The sequence below is a fragment of the Gopherus flavomarginatus genome, chromosome 9, assembly GCF_025201925.1.
Source record: "Gopherus flavomarginatus isolate rGopFla2 chromosome 9, rGopFla2.mat.asm, whole genome shotgun sequence".
Classification (NCBI taxonomy): Eukaryota; Metazoa; Chordata; order Testudines; family Testudinidae; genus Gopherus; species Gopherus flavomarginatus.
In genome coordinates, this window is record NC_066625.1 from 20,047,128 (window position 1) to 20,065,293 (window position 18,166).

Below are 18,166 nucleotides of genomic sequence, written 5' to 3' on the forward strand. Positions count from 1 at the left end.
CCAGACTCCAAAGAGAAACTGCTGAACTTCAGTTCATTTGCAAATTTGACATCATCAGCTCAGGATTAAACAAAGACTGTGAATGGCTAGCCAGCTACAAAAGCAGTTTCTCCTTCCTTGGTGTTCACACCCCAGCTGCTGGAAGAGGGGCTCATCCTCCCTGATTGAACTAACCTCGTTATCTCCAGATTGATTCTTGCCTGCAAATTTATACCTGCCTCTGGAAATTTTCACCACGTGCGTCTAACGAAATGGGTATTCACCCACAAAAGCTTATGCTCTAATACATCTGTTAGTCTATAAGGTGCCACAGGACTCTGTCGCTTTTTACAGATCCAGACTAACACGGCTACCCCTCTGATACTTGACAGTTTAAATATTTATTTTCCAGTACTAATTCAGTATTCATTATGAACTTTTAGCTGTGTAATGTTACTTCAGATACAGTTAAACAATTTAGATGATCCACATCAGTGCTTCTCAATGTCTGGCCACTGCTTGTTCAGGGAAAGCCCTGGCAGTCCGGGCCAGTTTGTCTACCTGCCGCATCCTCAGGTTTGGCCGATCGCGGCTCCCACTGGCTGCGTTTCGCCTTCCCAGGCCAATGGGAGATGCGGGAAGTGGTGTGGGACGAGGGATGTGCTGGCCACCCTTCCCGCAGCCCCCATTGGCCTGGGACGGCGAACCATGGCCAGTGGGAGCCGCGATCAGCTGAACCTGCGGACACGGCAGGTAAACAAACCGGCCCGGACCGCCAGGGGCTTTCCCTGAACAAGCAGTGGCCTGACTTTGAGAAGCACTGTTCTGCATTGCTATTTTTAACGCTATAGCATGAGCCCAAGTTGTAGACCTGGGCTGAGACTTACTGCCATGGGTTTTTTTGCTATGTCGACATACCCCAAACGTCTGTTTTAAAATGAAGAAGAATCCTTATACATCAGAGAACTACGACCTTGGAAATGTTCAGATGTGATCAGTTTCCTAGCTGTCAGAGTGGTAGCCATGTTAGTCTGTATCAGCAAAAAGAATGACATCTGAAACTTCCCATCTTTTATATCTTTGTCCTTGTATGCTTATAACTAGCAAAGTGGCATAGTCTCGGCATTTCCCAGTTTAACGTAAAGGCTGTTTTGTTAAATTTCTACAGGGTCTCCAGAAGTTGCAATAACAGGCCAGGTGCTGGAGAACTTGCCCCCCATTGGAGTCTTTTGGGATATTGAAAACTGCTCTGTTCCGACTGGCCGTTCAGCTATTGCAGTTGTACAACGAATTCGTGAAAAATTGTTTAAAGGTCACAGGGAGGCAGAATTCATCTGTGTATGTGACATTAGTAAAGAAAATAAAGAAGTTATTCAGGAGCTGAACAACTGCCAGGTATGGAAATGTTGTAATCTATTTGCTCAAAGTATTCCATATAAAAAATAATGCAGACAATCTTTAATGAACAGAAGCAAGTCCTTTTTTTAATTAAAACAGTTTCACTGGAGAAGATAGAAGTGACAATATTAGCTGAATTTATACATCTATTTTTTCTTAAGAAAATTAATGCATGACAGCTACCTCCCCTAATTGTTTTTTGTTTCTTTCAGATGCATTACATTACCTGTGGAACTATCTTCTCTAACTAACTTTGGTTTTGGGAGAATCTTTGTTTCATTTGGTAATTTAAGAAACATTTTCTAGCACAGTTCACAGAATTTGCAGCTAAATCACCAACTGAGATGACAGGTCAACTGATACTTGTTGCTGATTGAACCTTTTCCTAAATGGAGGGTGCACTGGGTGGAGGGGACATTGGAGCACAGTTAGTGTTGTTTGGAACTCCTTTACTCCTCGTTTCTACACTTTCAAACACTTTTTAAGACGCTTTACCTTAAAATTACCTTGCATTCTAATCTCCTTGGTTTAGTTTTTTAAACATTAATACCTTTAAGTTTTTTTTCTCTGAATTAATGATACATGATCACCACCTTTTACTACTTCGTAATGTTTGGGCATTCAAAAATTATCTGTGTTTTGGCTGGCAACTAGCCTGCTTAGATTGGGTTAGATGATGTGATCAGGAGTGCCAGACTTCTGTCATTAGGTTTTTAAAGTGGAGGGGATGGGTTATAATTAAGACCCTGCCAAATTCATGGCTGTGAAAAATGCATCATGGACTGTGAAATCTGGCTATAATGTTGTAGGGGAGGAGGTGGGCAGGAAGGGTCACCCTTACTTCTGTGCTGCCTTCAGAGCTGGGCAGTTGGAGAGCGGCAGCTGCTGGCTGGGCACCCAGCTCTGAAGTGGCAGCACTGCCAGCAGAAGTGAGGATGGCATGGTATGGGGTGGGGGCTTGTCACTTTTTGCAGGAACAAGGCTGGCCTTACAGGTGGGGAACCACCCTGGGTGACGTGATTGGGGGGACACCCTGGATACCCCAGTGTCCGCACACATACAGCCAGCCCAAGGCCCCTTTAGCCCTCAAGTGCTGGGCCTGGAGTGAGGAAAGGGCAAGGCTGGGGGCACCCTTGCCGGGGCCTCCTACCATGCCTTTCAACCCTCCCCACAACCTCCTTTGGGTCAAGACCTCCACGGTTACAACATTGTGAAATTTCAGATTTAAATATCTGAAACTAAATTTAAGATTTTTTTTTGAAATCCTATAACCATGAAATTTACCAAAATGGACTGTGAATTTGGTAGGGCCCTAATGATAATGAAACTACCCCTATATCTTTATTTATGATGTCAAGTATCAGAGGGGTAGCCATGTTAGTCTGGATCTCTAAAAGCAGCAGAGAGTCCTGTGACACCTTATAGACTAACAGACATATTGGAGCATGAGCTTTCGTGGGTGAATACCCACTTCATTGGATGCATGACTACATGCATCCGAGAAAGTGGGTATTTGCCCACAAAAGCGCATGCTTCAGTACGTCTGTTAGTCTGTGAGGTGCCACAGGACTCTTTGCTGCTTTCATTTATGATGGTACTGCTGGGCACTGTGTTTTTGTTGTTGTTGTTGGTATAGTAATGGCTATAAAAAAAGAAAACTAGGCATATAAATCATGTCAGTTATCATGTGTGTCTTAAATCCATTTAGTCTAATCTCTGAGGAGTTGACTACATTTTGTTTTGAAATTTGTATTCTGAGTGCAGTGTTTGGGCATATTCAAGTCTAAACTAGTACATGACTGAATTTTTTCTTGATTTTAATTTATTAGTGTGTTCTGAAATTCTGAAAATGACAAAGTAAGATTATACATGACAACTCTTTCAGAAAATTTACCTTATTTGAAAGACTTATACAATGTTTAGAGAACAGTGTCTGAAGTACCACTGTTTCAAAATGGAAAAAATGAATTGTGTCTTTTAAATAACAAAGATACTAGTGAAAATAGAAGTGTTTCACTTTGAAGACCAGTGGTATTAAAAACAATTGAAGTGGTTTGGCTGTTGCTGGAGTCCAAGTGTAATTGAAAAGTACCTTTATAGGTAAATTATCGAACATGGCAAACTTTCTTGGTTTCTGTTTTTGAGAGATTTTAATACCCAGAAGAATCTAATTGATTTGTTCTTATTGGTAATCAGTGATTTGACTTATTTCCAAGGGTCAGTTCCCTTTATCAATTGTTTGAAATGTTAACCCTTCACGGCTTACCTTATGAATACTAAACAATCTTCAGTAGTAACTTCATTTACCTAACGAAAGTTTTGATCACTAATACAATATGCTGAAGTTTAAATATTTCACACTTCAGTTGCATTTTAGCATTCAGTTTCAGTAAATCTTGTCCGCTCATCTTGGAACATATTGAGCAGACACTTAAACTGACTAAATGTCTTTTTTCTTCTAATGCAAGTCCCTCATGTATGTTGTATCGGGCTTCCCCGTTCTTTTTCCCCATTTCACAGCTAGACTTATGCTTTGTTAAAAAGGTCAAAAATACGTAAGTGGGTTTTTGGTTTTTTTAATTGTATCTGTCTTTTGGTTTCTATGAGAACAGTAGTTCAGTTCTCTCTCTCTTTTTTTTTGATTATTGGCTCTATACATTCAGGAAGGGTGACACTTATCAATTGCTTTTGTATTTACAAAAATATGTATCTATCAATCCTTGTGGCAAGTTGTTTTTGTTCACTGCAATGCTGATAGTTTAGCAATTGGTGTATGTTTTCTTTTCAGATAAAGAAGCTGAAAATAACAAAGCTGCATACAATTGTTTATCAATAATTCCTATGCATAATTATTTTACAATTTTTAACTTCAGGTATTCAAAGCAAGGTATACAGTGTTTCTCTCTTCATACATATCCCTCTTACTGGATCTCAATAAAAATATAAGTGTAATACTGAACCAGGGTTTGTTCTGAATAAGCTAATTTATATATCAGAAGTAAAACAGTCTCGTTTGCTGTATTATAATTTCCTCAATTATACATTTAAGTGCATGTACCTTCTTTCTTCCTCTTTAAGGACACAGTTAGATGCAGAATTAGATGCTCCAAGGTGAACTAGTTAGGTCTGCTTATTCAACAGGAATCTGTCCTTTAAAATAAAAAAAGGCACTTCTTAACCACCCTGAAGTTCTTATAACATCTCTAACTCTTTTTTTTTTTTCCCTCCCCCCTCCCAGGAAACTTTTTTTTCTAGTTCATATCTTTTATATACTGTACACACTATATCATTATCTATATAACATGCATTAACTACTTAAAATACATGGAACTACGCAATTTTTTTCAGTGGCTAATCCCTGTTGGTTTTTGTGTTGTTGGTGTTGTTTTTTAAAATCTGTCAGATTTGTTACCAGTTAATGCCAGTTACCAGTCTTCACATTCAGCTCTTTCCTCAAGGCATCTTCCTTTAATTCTGCAGGTAACTGTTGCACACATCAATGCTACAGCAAAGAATGCAGCTGATGACAAGCTCAGACAGAGTCTTAGGAGGTTTGCTGATACACACACTGCGCCTGCTACTGTGGTCCTTGTATCAAGTAAGAATATTAATCACATTGCGTAAAATCTTTCGCTGTGTTCTTTCAGGGTTCTGGGGAACAGAATCCTATTGAGAATTTCCAGTCAAACTTTCAGACATTGCACTGAGTGTTCTTTCCCCCAAGCTGTTCAGAATCTACACTATTTTAAGCAAAGTGCTCAAGTAAGAATTCATGATGAGTTCCAGTGACACTGATAGAACAGTAATTTTAAGTATGAGAAGATGAATATTCCTGTTTAGTGCTTCTTTTAAACCAAGATGGAAACTTATTTGCCATATCACATTGACTATCATAGACTGCTCTTAATAATAATGGTGTCTGCTAGTAGGAGGCTTAAGTGCCAACTTCAGATAAGTTTTATTATATTGAGTACTCTATGTAAACTCTCTAAATTTTGAGCATAATGAATGCAGATATATTTAATACAATAATACAACATACACCCTTAAATTTAGAGTCACAATTATTTAATGAACTGTATGATACACCTCTACCCTGCTGCAACGCAGCCCGATATAACATGGGTTCGCGTACAGCACGGTAGCAACGGGGCTCCGGCGATGCTTTAAAGGGTCCGGAGCTCTGGCTGCTGCGGGGAACCCCAGGCGTTTTAAATCCCTCTGGAGCTCTGCCGCCGCTATCCCGGGGCTGCAGCAGTGCGGCTCGCTGGCGATGTAAAGGGCCTAGGCTCCTGACAGTGGCTGGAGTCCGGAGCTCTTTAAATCACCGCTGGAGCCCTGCTGCCTCTACTCCAGTATAATGGGGTTTCAGCTATCACATGGTAGGGATTTTTGGCTCCCCACGATCGCGTTATAGCGGGGTAGAGGTGTATGTACTGCACTGGGTTTCATTTAAGGCTATAATATTCCATTTTAAGCAAAAAAAAAGTTACAAAAACATACAGTACCAGTTTAATTTCTCCTGATTAAATTGTTAAATGTTACTGTTGAAAAGAAAACCTTGATTCCTAAATTTCTTAAATACTAACTGCTGATTTTATATCTACCATGAATGTTTATAGCCATTGCTATTCTTTCCCTGAAAGATTTTTTTTGTTTTTGTTTTGGTGACAGAGCTTTTTAAAGTAGTCTTTTTAACCACTAATATTTGGGTGGGTGGGTCTGTTTCAGCTGATGTAAACTTTGCTTTAGAACTCAGTGACCTGAGACACCGGCATGGTTTCCAGATAATCTTGGTACATAAGAACCAAGCTTCTGAAGCACTCTTGCATCATGCTCATGAGCTTATCAGGTTTGAAGAATTTATTTCGGACTTGCCACCAAGGTTACCACTGAAAATGCCAGTAAGTGACTTTTTTTTGTTGCATACATTGTAGAAAATAAAAGGTGTATATTGACCTTTATTTCTCTGATTTTTGGGAGAAGTAGGTGAATATCAGGACACTTCTCAGCAGAACTACTATCTCTCACAAGGCTGTTACTTCTTGGAATTGGTCTTAATTTCAACTGAACACCTAAGCACTGATCCCTAATCATTAAATTACCAATATCTATTTTTATCAATGACTTATCTACAGATTAAGATTTATTAAAACGAAATAATAAAAGTAGCAGTCCAGTTACAATCCTCATTGTTCACCTAATGAAATGTGCATTTTGTATAAAAGTTTACAATGCTAAGAGCAAGCAGTGTTGGAACGCACTTGTATTTTAAGACAGTCTTTCTGTGCTTTGGTGCTATAAACAGAAGGTAAGAAATGTGCAATAACAACTTCTTTACTCTATGCTGCCTTGATTTTTCTACCTTGTGAATGTGAAGTCACCATCTTAAGGAAAAGGCCCCTTTAAGGGAGGATTTCGTATAAATTAAAGAATCCCTTTAACATAGCTAAACTGACAACCTGGTTCACATCATGGCTGGTATATTTGGTATACATGAAAAAACCTAAAAAGTAGTATCTGATACTTTAGATCTTGGTATATTAAATATTGGTCTTGCATGACCAAGTCCTTACATGACTTGCTTAAACAAATAAAATCTTTCGTTTTTTTCCCCCCAACAGTCATGCCATACATTATTATATGTTTACAACCTGCCAACAAACAGAGACAGCAAAAGTGTCAGCAACAGACTCAGGCGTTTGTCAGATAACTGTGGAGGAAAGGTGCTGAGCATTTCTGGCAGCAGTGCAATTCTCCGCTTTTCAAATCAAGAAAGTGCTGAACGTGCTCATAAGCGAATGGAAAATGAAGATGTGTTTGGCAACAGAATTATTGTGTCTTTTACCCCAAAAAACAAGGAACTCAATGAAACAAAAAATTCAAACTGTGTTGGAGCTGAAAAGGTGAAGTCTCCAAAAAAAATGAACAAGAACCCAAAACTCTGCCTCTTCAGCAAAGATTCAAATGATCAGTCTTCCAATGCCAAAACCACAGCGGGAAAGGGATTGCAGACACATGGATCTGCTGCAAAACCCACAAATGTTAAAAGTTTACAGGTACCATCATTCTTCTCTGTCCTGCTGTATTCTTACCATGTTTCCAGATTTTCCCCATTCCCCTCCTTTTATCTTTGCCTGTCTGTGCTAGCATGACTTAAATCAGTGGAAGAAGATGGGTGGTGCTTTTTCAAAAGGAGTATAGAGTTTCACTTTCTGCCTTCTCCTCACATCCATATCCAGGTCTGAGTGCTCACAACTTTTTACTAACCAGGGGTCCAAGTCTGGTTCTTGTCCTCTGTTTGTGTTTTAGGTATACTGAGAATGAGCCTTTGCTATTTTTGAAAAATTCAGAGGGCGCAGAACTTAATACAAATTGCAGTGAAAATGTGTACCTCAATATACTGTTTACTATTCTTTCTAGCTTATTTCTAACAAAACATAACGCACTTGGCTGCTTCCACAAAGTCATGCCTTGAGTTTAATTTTACTTTACATTTAATGAAGATGGAAGATTTATGAAGAAAAGAAGCACTAACTTTTTAGTGGCTGATCTACCTTTGTGTTTTACTCATTTTTAGGAGCTGTGCCACCTTGAATCAAAGACCATCAGAAAAATTGAAAATGAGCAAGACCAGTTAAGAGAGCAAACTCTTTCTCCACAAAACTCTAATGCAGCAAATCTTGTGTGCTTGGCAACCAAAAACACAGGAATAGGAGAATTGACCTATAAATGCAGTCAGAAGTATGTTAAGGAAAAAAATAATGTTTTTAAAGTTAATCCATGTAGTAAAAAAATTGGACAATTCAATAATGATTTATTATTTTTTTAGTAGAAAAGACACCCCTGCTTCTAGAAGCATTACCAACTCTCCTATAGAGAAAAAAGATAAAGATGCAGTTGTATTCCAGGTCAGCTACCCATCTGCTTTCAGTAAATTGACAGCATCACGACAGCTCAGTCCTCTGCTCATGTCTCAGAGCTGTTGGTCATCTCGGTAGGTATCTGTATGATGTAGCATCTCCTATCTGGAAGATGGAGTCTGGGGTTGATGGTGTTAGCCTATTTCCAATGTATAAGTAAACAGGTCCATATATCTGTATGTACAAGAGATATTTCCATTTAACATTTACATGTTGTAGCATTGCTCAACCTTGGATAAGGATGCTAATCTGGTAATGTGGTAGCAGCTAACAGGACTGAATTTAAAAACAAGGCAGTAGAGACTGCCTTTTTAATTAAACTTATTTTGCCTCAGCTGTTCCTTGTACATCCTTATCTCCGTGGTATGTGTGTGGCAGAGTTCATGGTATTTCAGAAGCATTCCGTTTCTTAAACATTTGGGGCCTAACTTGCAAAGATGCAGATAGTTAATTACTTAGTGGAATTTTGAAAACCCTCCTAAATATCTTTGAAACTCTGGTCCTTTGCTGCTTAGAGATTGTTTGTTTGTTTGTTTGTTTGTTTGTTTGTTTGTTTGACTCTCTCAACACACAGTAGAAAGAACATTTTGTGGACAAAAATTGTATCCAACCCCAGACCTTATGCTGTCCAGGTTGATCAGTCTTGAGACAGATTTTTGTGTTTTTCCAGGATTCTTTGAGCTTTTAAAGGAAAAAAGCAAGTTTTCAGCTTCTGTATTTAGCCATGTAAACTAAATGCATATGTACCAAAACCAAAATGCATTGAGATTTGCAAATTTCTTTACTTTACCTATGCTTAGAATTATTTTTTTTACTTGCACTTACACATGCACATATTTATTGAATAATACTAAAATGTCTTTTTATTTTAATTAGGAGTATGTCTCCAAACCTCTCAAACAGATCATCTCCACTTGCCTTCAATATTGTAAATCACTCCAGTGGTACAGACTATCCTGATCCTTTTGCAAATGGTGCAGATATTCAGATCAGCAATATAGACTACAGATTGTCCAGAAAGGACCTGCAGCAAATTCTGCAAGAAATCTTCTCTAGATATGGCAAGGTAAAGGATAAAATCCCTTTGAGTTCTGTTTTACCTTTCCACAAGCCTGTATGCTCTACCTTTGAGGTAAAGAGTACAGCTATCTAAGATACCTTAAGATATTGGCACTCAGAACTTGGTATTTCCTGTTACCATGCCATAATACATCTTACTTTAATTATTTCTTATGTGTATAGTCTTATAGGTCTGTGCACTAAAGGCTTTGTATGTAAAACCCTAAATGGAGCTCATGTTTTTTGCTTCATTGGGATAATAGAATTCTGAAAATGTACATCCAGGGTCATTGGAAGAGTTAAATTAATGCTTTGAGCTGTCCCATGTGTTTCCATAGCTCCAAGTATTAACTTAAATTTAAAAAAAAACAAAAACCTTGAAAACATCTGTTCCTCATGTCCGCTTCAAAATTTTAAAATGTTCAGTGTAAATATTGAGCCGACAGTTCGAATCACTTTTAAAAATGACTTGAAACAGAAGGTAGATGTTACTTCACTGTCAATTCTAGAAAATAAAACTCCAGGGAGAGGCCATTTCCGTGACCTTCCACTTAATAACAGCTTTAAAAGAAACTATGCATAGAGTTTATGGTAATTACGTAAAATAATCTGATACTTCTTCTTTAGTCTACTTTTCTATATCTAAAGATGACAGTTAACTCAGGTTAATCTTTTGTGATGAATTTGTATGTTCATTTTTTTCTTTCAGGTAAAGTGTGTGGAGCTCAGTCCTCATACGGATTATCAGTTGAAGGCTATAGTTCAAATGGAAAATCTACAAGAAGCAATCAGTGCTGTCAACAACCTTCACAGATACAAAATTGGCAGCAAAAGGATCCAGGTCTCCCTAGCTACAGGAGCTGCTAATAAATCTCTATCTCAGCTTAGGTAAAAAGCAGCCTAGACAATTGTTAGATTATGTCTACTGGCTAAGGATTGTTCCTGTAGATGTCAAAGTAAAAATACTAAGGGAAAGAAAACTGGGAACAATATAAGCAAAATACAGCCTGTGCCAGCTGATTAAAGTTCATTAGCAGATGTAACATTTAGATACGATGAAAAAAAGTCTGTCTTACTGTGTATTATGTGGGTCAACACTACCTAAATTTAAGCAATCTAGAAACTCCAAATAAATTCTGAAGGTACCAGATCTTCATGTAGAAGCATCCTCCTGGGATCACTTTCTTAGCTGCACCTATATCATCCAAGTCATAGAGAAAAGTTAATTATGTTCACTTCTTAAAGTATATGGTATTCAGAAACTTTAGGATATGCTTATTCAGTTAGTGTAGACAATTGGCATTAAATCTCACTCATCCTTTTCAGTCATTTAACTTTTTTGACCATCAATAAACCTAGATTTTACACTTGTATACAACTCAGATTTACAGCAAAGAATAAAGATGCCAAACCCCCCCGCCCCCCATCCATCCCTCTCCAGAAAAGCTGTATGAGGAGACTCCTCCCTTCCACCCATTTAATTGTGTGACTAAGTTCACATGTCTAAGAAACAAACACCTGAATATGTTTTTGCTGTAGGTTTTTTTGTGTCTTTGCTCTATGTAAGATACAGCCCTTCATTTTATTTATGGAAGATATAGGCCTAGAAGGTTGAGAGCATTCTAACTGAAGAAGTATACTCTCTATCTTGCATCATATACTTTTTATGCTGAAAGAAACCACTGGAAGGAAAACTATTTATTTTGTCTCACAAAAAAAGCTTCAGTTTAAGGAAAAATGGTGCTCATTATTCCTTGAAATTTTTGGAGAGAGGATTGATTTTTCTTGCAAATTTGTTTTTGTCATCACATATAGTTGACCATTTTATTAATTCTCATTATTACATTGTCATACCCTTTGTTTCTTCCTGGCCAAGCCATCTATTAATACAGTCAAGATTTAATCCAGATTGATAACTTTTAGTGATGTAGTGTTAGTATTACTTTCCATAGATCTCTGGTGCTTACCTTACATGCAAGATTTTCAATAACTCCTTTAGAAAAGTCTCCTAGATGACAGAACTAGAGAGCAGGAGTCTAATACACGTTGTTATATCTTTCTCTGGAGTGCATTGACCTCCATGGCATTGGCTGGATATAACAGAATTTGTCCCATGATCTCCTTACACCTAATATCCAAAAGTATTATTCACAGATGTAATTTAAATGCACCCTAATTCCTGCCTTTATGTTGTAGTCCATCACTTAAATACTTTTTCTTTATTTGAGATCTTAGTAGACTGAAGAGTCCTAGTGTTCAATATTAATTTTTACATGTGAGGGCTTTAAACTAAAGGCATCCTCTCCCTTGTACCATTTTAATACTGTTGACTTCAGTAGAATTATTTGGTGTAATTTAGTAATGAAAGAATTCCCTATGTCTGTAAGTGAAGTAACTGAATGTTTGAATGCTACTAGAGATTACGTAGATAATTTAAATAGAAAAGTTTAAGATATTTATTTATAACAGTTCAAAATTGTATTTTCAGCTCAGAAACAATGTCCATTCTTCAGGATGCTCCTGCTTGTTGTCTGCCTATATTCAAGTTCACAGAAATATATGAAAAAAAGTAGGTTCTAAATTGCACTCGTTTTAAATTACTCTTTTCAGAAACTCTCAGTTCCTGTCTTGTACAGTAAATTACAATATATAATATAAAATAACTTTTTGCTCCTTATCAACCTCTGCATACACAGTATATTGCACAAATATTTTTAACTGGGCTCCCATAACTAGTTTTTTAAAATCTCTTTAGTTTGGCTTCTTCCAAGATAGAAAGACTTGTGATTTAAATTAGCCTTTTGGTTAATTTTGAGTAGCTTGTAATTTACTTTTGAATTATTTCTTACTGTGGTTCATTATTGCATTCTGTAATTGAACATTTGTTCTAGTTTTGAACGTTGAATGTTTATTTTTATGGCTAAAGTACACTTAAATATTTTTTCATTTTAGATTTGGACACAAGTTAATAGCATCAGATCTATATAAACTAACGGATACTGTGGCTATCCGTGACCAAGGAAATGGACGTTTGGTGTGTCTCTTACCCAGCAGCCAAGCCCGGCAGAGTCCTTTAGGATCTTCGCAGTCTCATGATGGCTCATCAGCAAATTGCAGTCCTATAATATTTGAAGAATTGGAATATCATGAGCCCATTTGTAAGCAGCATTGTCTGAATAAAGACTTTAGGTAGGCTATGTATGCAATAGTTTTAGTTTGTTTTTATACTAAATTTGTACCTTTTTAAAAAACAAACAAACAAACATCTTTTGAGATTTATATCTTATAGCACATTTAATCACTGTTACATATTAAAAGTTGAAGTGTCTGATCATAGGGACTAATGAACAAAAGAGCAGAGATGGCACAACATCCATCTTCAAATCAAAGTTAGTATCATGATTTAGTGGGCTCATGTGTTTTGAGGATGTGGTGTTTATGCATTGCAGCCTAATTACTGAGGATGAAATATGCTTGTTATGTTGAGACTGAAATGCACACCTCAATCCTATTGTTGGTTAGAAGGGAAATGTTTTGATAGCGGTGAAAAAGAATTGCTTAATTTTTCACTGAGACAATAATTGTGAAGTCTTTGAGAATTCCACTTAATTTACACTCTAGCTATCTTTAGTCAGCTGGCAGCCCATCATAACCTGAAAACTTCACTGTTATCTCAAAGTTAAACTTATTTCAGTGACCAATTGTGCAATAGGATTAGTTGTGAACAACCAAAGTTGGTAACCGATCATTTGCTACTAGTATGCAGATAGGTGTCTGGTTACATGGTGTTGGCTCTCCTCATTGTGTCCAGCTGGTAAGTCACAGTACAACAGCTACAGTAAAAGTACATAAAATGTCTTTCTAATTAGTTCTGAGGGAATTCTGTGCCAAAAAATTTAAAAAGCTACATACAGTATTTTGAAATTGGCAGAATTCTGCGTATTTTATTTGTCAAAATAACACCATATAATCATGTCAGTTTCAGTTATTTTGGTAATCTGTTTCAAAATACCTGCCAACAAGTATGTCTGTAACAATACAGACAACAAAAAATGGAAATGTTTTTTGACAAATAGATTCCTAACTGTGAGTAATAATTCATTTAACCTACAATACAGAAATGTATTTCCTGCACCCCTCAGAAGCCGTGCAAAGGCTTGGGGGAGTCAGGGTGAGGGGGAGGGAGTTAACTGCTGGGAAGAAGCCTGGGAATGAACCTGGAGGGTGGTTGGGTGTGGTGGGAGAAGTATGAAACAGGGTGTTTTTTTTGTTTTTGGTGGTTGGTTTTGTTTTTTTTGTTTTTTTTTTTTTGCTGGAGGGGGAGTAGGGGTTGTTAGGGAGTTTGGGAGCCTCTCCCATGCAGATCCTGGCTAACCCCCAGCCTCTCCCATTCAGGCAGGCACATCTACCCCATCTCCATTTGTCCCTGCATCCCCCCCTTTCCCATGTGTCCTTGCACCCCACTTAGCCACACTCTCTCCCCCATCTCATGTGTCCCTGTACCCCCTTTTTTCTATCCACCCCTCCCCTATCCGCATATGTCTCTGCATCCCCACTTCCATTGAGTCCCAGCCCTAGTCTGTCCCCCCACTAGCCCTTCTGAACCCCAGTCTGAGACACTCCCCAGCAATCCCATGTGCCATGCTGTGTCTGTTTCTTCCCTCATATCCTGCGTCTCTTCACCTGGCCCTGTGGGCTAGGGCTGTGAGGAATGCAGTCCCTCCTTCTCCCATCAGCTGCTGGCTACTGTGGCCGGTGAGCCAACTGCCCTCTGTTCTGATATCATAGCAGCCCCTGGTGGGTGGAAGGCATAACTGAAGGATCTCACCAGCAGAATGTATTTTCTGCAGAGTTTAAAAAAAAAAAAAATCTGCAGCGCACATGAATTCTGCACGTGCGCAGTGGAGCAAAATCGCCCCAGGAGTATCTAATGTTACTTCTCCATTTAAGCAATTGCTGTAGTTGCTATATAAATATTATGTGAATGGGTGGGGAGGTAATCCAAGAAACTAACGTAGTTTATACTGTGAAAAGTATGAAAACCCCCATGCTCTAGTTTTTTCTCAACCTTATCTCCAGCTTGCACTAGTTTTGTACCTATATGCATATTTCTTCAATTTGAGCATGATGTAAACATAGTTAAGTACTTCTCTCGTCATTACAGTGAACATGAATTTGATCCAGACTCCTACAAAATTCCTTTTGTGATTTTGTCTTTGAAGACATTTGCACCTCAAGTGCACAGTCTGCTGCAGACCCATGAGGGCACTGTGCCTTTGCTAAGGTAAACATGCTTAACTGTGTTTCTTTTAATGTATGAATAGATATGGTAAGGATTTTATCTCATCTCTCTTTTTCTAATGAAACTTTTATGAACATGATGAAGTGCTGTTTCTCTTAGGTAATTGTTTTGGCTACTTGAGCTTCATTTATCAAAAAATATGGGAGCAGTTGAATAAAGATTACTTTTATTGTGGATTTAAAAAAAGTTTTCAATACATGTGGGTTTTGTTTTTTTTTTGTATTTTAAAGGCATACAAAATCTAAGCTGTGTCTTGGTTATGAAATAGTCACAGGATAATTTTGTCAATAGGATGTCTAAAAAGTTCTTTGTGCAGGAAATGTGTCCTTTATATTGGTATTTATGGAGGGGATTATTGGTTATTGATTGTTGTTCATAGTATTTTAGTAATTTGGAATTTTTCTGTTCTCACTTTTCTTTTTTAAAGCTTTCCTGATTGTTATACGTCAGAGTTCAGTGATCTAAAAATGGTGCAGGAAGGCCAGGGAGGTGTTCCCTTGGAGCATCTTATCACCTGTGTTCCTGGAGTTAATATTGCCACTGCCCAAAACAGCATTAAAGTTGTTAAGTGGATACACAACAAACCACCCCCTCCAACTACAGGTAGGTAACACTTTTTATCTGGCTTTTTCTCTGCAACTGGGTAACCAGCAGTAAAAGGAGGACTCTTTCACTGTGACTTTTTGTTTTTTTTAATAGTGGTTAAATTATTTAGCACTAGTACCCTTTTTATTCAGTCTTCATAACTTTTTTTTGTCTGTTTTTTAAAGTGTCTGTCTCAAAGAAAAGTTCTGCTCATATTAGTTGCATACAGTAAATTGATCTCTTATCAAAGGTTTCAATAGAAAATTTGAGTATTTAAGTTGTTTTCAGTGCATATTAACATTTCTAAAATTATTTAGATATTCCCCCATTTGTGGAGGAATAGTATTAATAAACTCTTAGTAATATAATGTGTATCTGAAATGAACATCTCATTCTAAAAAAAATTTCTCCTTCTAGATCCTTGGCTTTTACGTTCGAAGAGCCCTGTAGGTAACCCACAGCTTATTCAGTTCAGTAGAGAAGTGATAGATCTACTTAAAAGCCAACCATCGTGTATCATACCTGTCAGTAAATTCATCCCAACATATCATCATCACTTTGCAAAGCAGTGTCGTGTGTCTGACTATGGGTATTCCAAGTTAATGGAGTTACTAGAAGCAGTGCCACATGTATTACAAGTGAGTTCAAACAAAAAAAAAAAAGTGACGTTGTTTACACATATATTCACTGCTTGAATCAGCTGAGTTCATGAGTGTGTCAGTGCTTGGCACAGAATGTATTTGTTCACCTACCTTGTCCATTTCTACAAAGGAGATGGCTGTACCTAGGATTCGGTTGTTTCTCAGTTCATTTATTTTTGAGATTATAACCATGACAGCTATTATTGTGTTTTCAGAACTTATGAATATATGAAGTTCTCTTAGATCTAACTTTCATAGATTCCAAGGCCACAGATGTGATCATCTAGTCACTTCTAGTCTGATCTCTTGTATAACAGAAGCCATAGAACTTCCCCAAAATAATTCCTAGAGTCTATTTTTAGAAAATTAACCAACTTGATTTTAAAAATTGTCACTGGTGGAGAACTTTGGTAGATTGTTCAAATGGTTAATTACCCTCACATTTAAAAACTTAGCCTTATTTCTAGTCTGAATTTATATAGTTCCAACTTCCAGCCATTGCATCATGTTATACCTTTTGTCAGCTAGATTGAAGAGCATATTATCAAATATTGGTTGTTCATTTAGGTACTTGTAAACTGTGATCAAGTCCACTGCTAAACCTTCTTTTTACTGAGCTAAATATTTAGTGGTAGACTCAAGGAGCTCAAACTTGAGGTTATGTAGTTTAATCTTGAAGTCTCCTTTCTGTCTTCACGCTTGTGGTGTTCTCTTCAGCCGCCTTGGTTAGCTGGCTATTTAGATAATAGTCTCACCTGCATTTAGATAGAGCAGAGCATCAGTATTACTAGTTGGGACTGTCTCAAACTGAGTAGTCCTGATTTTTATGAAGTGATACTGTTTGAGTGATCAGGGAATCCTACGCAGTCTTTTGGACACGTAGCTTTTTAGTAGTGTATTTGTTCATGTTAGGTGGTCTTAGAGAAAGCATACTATTGTGGATTTTACAACAACCTCCACTAAATCACCTCTTACAGCAGGTATGTCACTTCTCTTGGAGGAAGCATTTGGTGTGCTTTCCTAATGATCTATGGTTTGTTATGGAAGTATATGGAAAGAGAGCTTCTCATAGTCATGCACTTGATATTTCTTACCACAGTCTGTCCTCCTTTTTACCTAAATAGCTTATAACAGTATTTACTGTGGAGGGTGGCAGGAGGTCACAAGTGATCAGTGCTGAGAAATCACTGCTTGGCTTTTATGCTGTTAAGAGATTTATTGTTGTTGTTTTATGTTCTAGATTCTTGGCATGGGCTCTAAACGCTTGTTAACCCTAACATACAGGGCCCAAGTAAAACGTTTCACTCAAGACTTATTGAAACTTCTCAAATCCCAGGCCAGTAAACAAGTTATTGTGAGAGAATTCTTACAGGCTTATCACTGGTAAGTTGTTTTTGTCTTTACCAAATATCAGGACGTCTGCTGTCCACATTTTTCAACTGCTTTTCTTTAAAAGTGTAGAGTAAGAGGGGTTGGCACTCAGAATTCTAATACAGAAACATACTACATTGTTGCCTTTTCATTGTGATGTTAGATTATCAGAAGATGAAATTTATCAGATTTTAGAAAGGATTGAAAAAAGTCCATTATTACTATAGGAACTTTTTGGAATGTAGTACAGCATTACTTTAGCACTTAATTTTTCAATTGCCTTAAAACTTTGCTACTTCAAATTGGGGTACTATATCTTGTTAACTTGCTCCTTAAGGCATGCAGTTAAATGATTACATTTATTCACCAGTGCGTGGCATACTTGTAATGCAGACTAGCTTGAGAAAGTAGTCGCTATTTTGTGGTTTTGGGGTTTTTTTATTTCCTTTTAGTGGAAAAGGAGACTGTCTGTCTCTTTTAAAGCATGGAGAGAGAAAGAGGAGGAAGGGACTGGCGGTGGGGGGTTTCAAACCAGTATAATTTAGTAGCTTTAGCAAGGATTTTGTTGAGAATTTGAAAGTAGAAGGAAGCTTGGGTGAAAGTGATCATGAAATCATAGAATTTGCAATTCTAAGGAAGGGTAGAAGGGAGTACAGCAGAATAGAGACAATGGATTTCAGGAAGGCGGATTTTGGTAAGCTCAGAGAGCTGATAGGCAAGGTCCCATGGGAATTAAGACTGAGCAGAAAAACAACTGAGGAAAGTTGGCAGTTTTTCAAAGGGACGCTATTAAGGGCCCAAAAGCAAGTTATTCCGATGGTTAGGAAAGATAGAAAATGTGGCAAAAGTCCACCTTGGCTTACCCTTGAGATCTTGCGTGACCTACAAAATAAAAAGGCGTCATATAA

General features: G+C 37.6%; 1 protein-coding gene across 4 annotated transcripts in view; it reads left to right on the top strand.

Annotated features, from left to right (window-relative positions):
- MARF1 (meiosis regulator and mRNA stability factor 1) overlaps nt 1-18,166 on the top strand; it is a 40,788-nt gene that overhangs the window by 7,747 nt on the left and 14,875 nt on the right. For 3 of the 4 annotated variants that reach the window (XM_050967681.1, XM_050967678.1, XM_050967682.1), the window contains 14 exons: nt 1,148-1,374; nt 4,858-4,975; nt 6,109-6,281; nt 7,002-7,436; nt 7,958-8,121; nt 8,210-8,374; nt 9,177-9,366; nt 10,069-10,247; nt 11,848-11,928; nt 12,312-12,548; nt 14,524-14,643; nt 15,089-15,264; nt 15,664-15,884; nt 17,128-17,270. In XM_050967681.1, coding sequence (XP_050823638.1) covers nt 1,148-1,374; nt 4,858-4,975; nt 6,109-6,281; nt 7,002-7,436; nt 7,958-8,121; nt 8,210-8,374; nt 9,177-9,366; nt 10,069-10,247; nt 11,848-11,928; nt 12,312-12,548; nt 14,524-14,643; nt 15,089-15,264; nt 15,664-15,884; nt 17,128-17,270 — 2,629 coding nt within the window. The remainder of the gene's footprint in view (nt 1-1,147; nt 1,375-4,857; nt 4,976-6,108; nt 6,282-7,001; nt 7,437-7,957; nt 8,122-8,209; nt 8,375-9,176; nt 9,367-10,068; nt 10,248-11,847; nt 11,929-12,311; nt 12,549-14,523; nt 14,644-15,088; nt 15,265-15,663; nt 15,885-17,127; nt 17,271-18,166) is intronic. The other variant, XM_050967679.1, reaches the window with a different exon arrangement.